Here is a 5285-nt window from a genome sequence, read left to right as displayed (position 1 = left end):
TTTGTCGTGTCGCCGTATTCGTATCATATTGTACCCGTGTCCTGTGTCGGTATCCGTTCTTCATAGGTCCTCACCAACAGATCTTCAAATCTTCAGCAGAAAGTGTTCCATTTTCCACTGTTTAATTCTTATATCGCTTACAAGCTAACATAGCATATTCATATAGCTGCACATATATTTCACTCCCAGCCACCACCATTTTTCTAGACAAGTCAATCTTTATCAAGAAGATTAATGGCAGAGAAGGAGCAACAACCAGGGTATAACTCGGCAGCACCATATAATTATGGCCGAGCAGACGAAGAGGCACAAACTAAAGAACTTAAACGCCAGAAACGCAAGAAACTTATTCTATATATTGCTGCGTTCGCTGTATTCCAAACCATTGTTATAGTGATCTTTTCACTCACTGTCATGAAGGTCAAAACTCCCAAGTTCCGCGTTCGTACTGCCTCATTTGAGACATTTAGTGTCACAGCATCATCATTTGACATGAGAATGAATGCTCGACTTGGTGTCAAGAACACCAATTTCGGTCCCTACAAATTCGACGATAGTACCATCACCTTTTACTACAGGGGTGCAGAAATAGGGAATGCTTTTATTCCCAAGTAAACGGCTAAATTTCAATCCACCAAGAGCTTCAATGTTACAATAAATCTATCATCAACTAATTTACCAGCCAGTTCAGAATTAGGAAGTGATTTCAATTCTGGGATTTTGCCACTTAGCAGCACATCAAGATTGACCGGAAAGGTGGAGCTAATGCTGGTGATGAAGAAGAAGAAAGCTACCAATATGAATTGCACCATGGAAGTGAATATCGCAACCCAGCAGCTCCAGAATCTGAAATGCAAATGATATATATTTGTCTAAATCTGTTCAGTGTTTAATTCCTGAAAATTCTTTGTTAATTTTACTTTTCCTTAAAGTATATTCCAATGTTAATATATTTTTTCCACGCCTTCCTTCTTTTTTTTTTTTTTATTTCTTTTTGATTCAGAAGGTGTGTTTTTGGATAGAATTTCAATTTTTAGCCCAATATGTTCAAGCGTTGAGTTTATTTTTTATTTTTTCTTTTGCTCTCTCTTTCTGACTTTATTTATTTAAGTACTTTATAACCGGATGAAAGCCAAAAAAGATAGCAAAATTGTGTGGGGTACATGGCTAGCCGAACAAGCCAAGAGGCACCCACCAAATCAGTCCAGTGATAAATGAAAATCCCATGAAATCAACAAAGAACATAATTAGGTCTGATATCGCATGATTTACTCTTACAAAAGGGAAAATGAATGTCAATCCTCAGAAATGAGGCCCAAAGGAAGCCGTGAATCAAGCACTACTCTTGGTATAAATAGTAAAAGCAAACACCAACGAAAAGGGAAAGGGAAAAATAGTGAGGAGGCACTATATTGTTGTACTACGTATTTTTCTATTCCAAAGAGGCCTAGTGTTAAGAGGGTCTTGTGGCACATCCGATAAAGCTGCCTTAGAAGTTGAAACATGATTTTAAGACTTACCTATAGTGATTAGCTTATCTATTTTATTTTTTTTATCCTCACTTAAAATTTAGCTACATCATTAGATCTGTTCAATTCATTATCCAAGTATTCATTCTTCTTTAAATAGACTAATTTTAATTTCATTGCCTCGCTACTTATAATTAAGGATTTTTATTTCATTCTCAAGTTCATTTTTTAAAGAGTAAAGACCAATTCTCAAATTTCTTTCTAGTTTTCTTCTAAATTATTATTAAATTTATTTGTTTTTCTTTTAAGATTTTTTTCAGCTTTTGAGCTTGAAAGGTCTTCTCAAATATATCACTAAAGGAACTTTGCGAGTGGCCTAATTGTTAGAACGCCAAACTCTTCGAGCAGATATGGCTGTGCTCGAGGCCCGCCCCCTCACCCCTAGTTTGTCATGAAAAAAAAACAAATATATATATATATATATATATAAATCACTAAAGACCAATTGATCCTATCTTAATAGGAGCTTCATCTTCGTTTTTTGTGCTCACTTCCAATAGAAGTACTCTCAGCATCCTTCTTAGTGTGTCTAAACCTCTCGACCTTCACGCAAGACAAATTTGTGAGTTTATGCAATAGAAAATAATGTGAAAAGTTTAAGTTTTCAAGGAAGAAATTAAAATCTATGTTTTTCTATTTTAATCAGTTTTACTTAATTTATCAATTAATCACATGTAAAATAAAAATAAAGTAAAACAAATAGAATTTGAGAGATGACATGAAGATTTATAGCGAGGAAATCCCAATTGGTAAAATAGATCAATTGTTGTGGAAAAAAGCTTGTGAATTGTGCAATCCAAAGTAAACTGATCCACTATATTTAAATCATAGTACAATGAACTTTGACTCAGGTTCACACCCTATCGTTTTACCAAACGCCAATTACTGACAATTCTCTAACTTTGCGATGTCCTGTCCAACAGCTCTTGATTTTAGGCTTACTTTTGATCTCTGTAGAAGGATTGCTGCTGGATCAAACAACACTCATCGAATGCTTTGAACCTTTTAAAGTGTGATCGCTTCACCCATGTTCTTCAAGATCTGAAATTAATGTAGAAAAAATAAATTTGCTTTTCTGATCGTTGTAGATGCAATATTCAATAGACTTTGAACACGATCAGGAATTGAACAACACCCTAAAATTACTTTTGTGTTTATGTGTGTGTTCTAGTAATAAAGACAGAAAAATCAGATTTATCTTTTTGTAAAATATGTCTCAGATAGGCTTTTAATAAATTAGAAGTTGTAATACAAATGTCGTATCAACCTAGATGTAAAGCAAGGTTTATATAGAATTTCAAAGACCTATATATGCATAGGAAAAGGTAAATTTCGTGCATATGATTTTTGGAAAGAATTCTATACCAAGTAAGAAGTTTAGATAGAACGGGGAACAAAAATCCTCAACTGTATCAGACATGTTTAACCGATAGCAAAGTTGGAACTAGTTCCCAAAGGAGAGAATGTTCATCTTCGAAGCATAGAATCTTGAACCAGTAGCAAAGTTTGGTACCGATTCCCAAATGACAGAATTGAATGCAAAGGTTAAAACATTTTTGAAAAATTCTATTTTGGAAACTTTGAAGAACATATCATGTATGTATAGCGTCATATGTGGTAAACAACTTTTTAAAGTGTTGTTCATACTTTTTTTGTAAATCTTAGTTTATCAAACTTGAATAACCTTCCAATTCTGTAGCCGATCTCGATCTGGATTTGGTAACTTGAAAATTACAACTCGATCAGACTTGTTTTTATACCGAAATTTACACAAATTATATCTCACAATCTCCCCCTTTGGCAACTTCGTGACAAAACCCTAAAAACAAATATAATTTACCCAAACAGAAAAACAATATATTACAATTTGTCAAAGACACAGAATATTTTTTTTATTCTCTTTTCTCTTCTCTTCTGGATAAAAATTTACCTGATTTCCTATACATAGATTAAGCAAAACTACCCGTGAAAGTTTAATAAAAACAATTTATAAAAACTCTTCTTAAATTAATTATCCCTTGTCCTCCCCCTTTTTGGAACAAATTGACAAAGTAAGCAATTATAGAAAAGAACAATAAAGGGAAACAGGTTATTAAGATGAAACATGTCATTATACAGCCAAAAGATTAATATCCAAAATATAATGACAATGTCAACTTAACAAAACATGATGCACGAACGCATGAGTGAGAGAAAGAAAATAGATGGATCAATCAATCATCGTCATCCCCCTCAAATGGAGCAGTTGAGGTTGGAAGTAGAAAATTCACATTGAATTTTGAAATATTATTCATAAAAGGTTAAAATTTGATCTTACTTTACATGCATATTTATAAGAGAGAGAGTATAATGTTAGAAGGAAACAATTTTCTTAAACAAAATAAATAAATAAATAAAATAAAATAAAACAAAATAAAATAAAATAAAATTATCTAAAATTAAAATTCCTTTAAAAATTATAAAATAAAAATACATAAAATAGCTAATTAATTAAAATAGTGAATACAAGAGAAAGCTGTCCTACATCAAATCTACTCAGTAATTTAGAGCAACCCACTCTGATACTAATTGATAATTAATTTGTTGGACCATAACCCTAAGCTCTAATAGAGAGCTGTGCAATATTCGTGATCTAGACGATCTAGATGTAAAAAGTGAAATCAAAATTAAAATTAAGCTATCCTTAGTCCCGAGTGAGGATTAACCATTGCAATGATTAACCATGGATGCTGAATTTTGAATTCTCTGAGGACTTCTAGTCATTAGATTCAAAGCTGAGTGAATACTCAAATGATCATGAACTTTCACTTTCCTTGCTTTACACAAAAAACAGCATTGATGTAAATCTAAATACATTTGGAGTTCTCTTAATTTTTCTTCCCAAGGCGAGCAAATAGACCACTAAAGATTATACCTTAATTAATAATTTTTTTCTACTTCAAAGTAGAATGTTGAGCTTTCAAGTGCACAAAAATGGATATGTACTTCAGTTACTTGTTATGGTTTAAAAAAAAAAAAAATGTGGAACAAAAATGGATATGTGAATTACTTGTCATGGTTAAAAACAAAAAAAGTAAACATGCAAATGCGAATCGATAGCTCGTGAATTAGACCTTCCAAGCTAAGTCATAAAATTCTTTTGAAGTGGTGTCGGTTTTGCGCTTCTGGTGCGAATTGATGCTCTGAGAGCAAATCCTTTTATAATTTGCGAATTCAATTTTTTCAATTCAATAATTCAATTTGTGAATTCTCCTACAAATACACGCCAACATTTATTAATGATGAAAATAACCAAATGTGTCTAATATTGAATAATAATATTAAAAAAAAAAGGATCGAAATAGGAAGAATAAACCTACACTGTTAAAAAATAATAACATATGTTACCATATTGCTCACTTTTATTTTCTTATTTATGTCTAAAAAATTAAATGTGTGTGTAAATTGTATAGACACATATACATTTCCAAACAAAATATATTGGTACTTTTAGTTTTACTTTTATTAGTTAAGATGTTTATTATTTTATAATTCTTTAAATAATCATTTCATGTATGGAAATTTAAACAATCTCTTTTTAAGAATCTAGAATAAATATATGAATTTCTCACATCACATTTCTTTAAAAATAAAAAATATAACATAAAAATTTGTATTTTAATTAATATTAAAATTGCATATCTTTTAATATAAAAGAAATAAAATTACTTATAGTTCAAACACATTTTTTATTTTATATACACATAATACTATACA

The 5285-nt window shown here is 31.1% G+C and overlaps 1 protein-coding gene across 1 annotated transcript; it reads left to right on the top strand.

Moving 5' to 3' along the window:
* The first annotated feature begins 234 nt into the window (after positions 1-234).
* LOC132270233 (late embryogenesis abundant protein At1g64065-like) lies at positions 235-861 on the top strand. Its single transcript, XM_059771423.1, has 2 exons — positions 235-580; positions 683-861. The coding sequence occupies exons 1-2, from the start codon at positions 235-237 to the stop codon at positions 859-861; spliced, it is 525 nt and encodes a 174-aa protein (XP_059627406.1).
* The last annotated feature ends 4424 nt before the right edge of the window (positions 862-5285 follow it).

Source organism: Cornus florida, unplaced genomic scaffold, assembly GCF_030987335.1.
Source record: "Cornus florida cultivar Cherokee Brave unplaced genomic scaffold, ASM3098733v1 CherokeeBrave_3.0.0_Hap2_Chr08, whole genome shotgun sequence".
Taxonomy (NCBI): domain Eukaryota; kingdom Viridiplantae; phylum Streptophyta; class Magnoliopsida; order Cornales; family Cornaceae; genus Cornus; species Cornus florida.
The sequence above is the reverse complement of the archived record's forward strand: the minus strand, read 5'-3'. Positions and strand labels throughout refer to the sequence as shown.

Excerpts from the sequence above, each read along its gene's own strand:
- LOC132270233 (XM_059771423.1), top strand. The coding sequence starts at position 235 with ATGGCAGAGAAGGAGCAACAACCAGGGTATAACTCGGCAGCACCATAT. Across the intron at positions 581-682 it reads CATCACCTTTTACTACAGGG|CCAGTTCAGAATTAGGAAGT; the intron begins GTGCAGAAATAG and ends CTAATTTACCAG.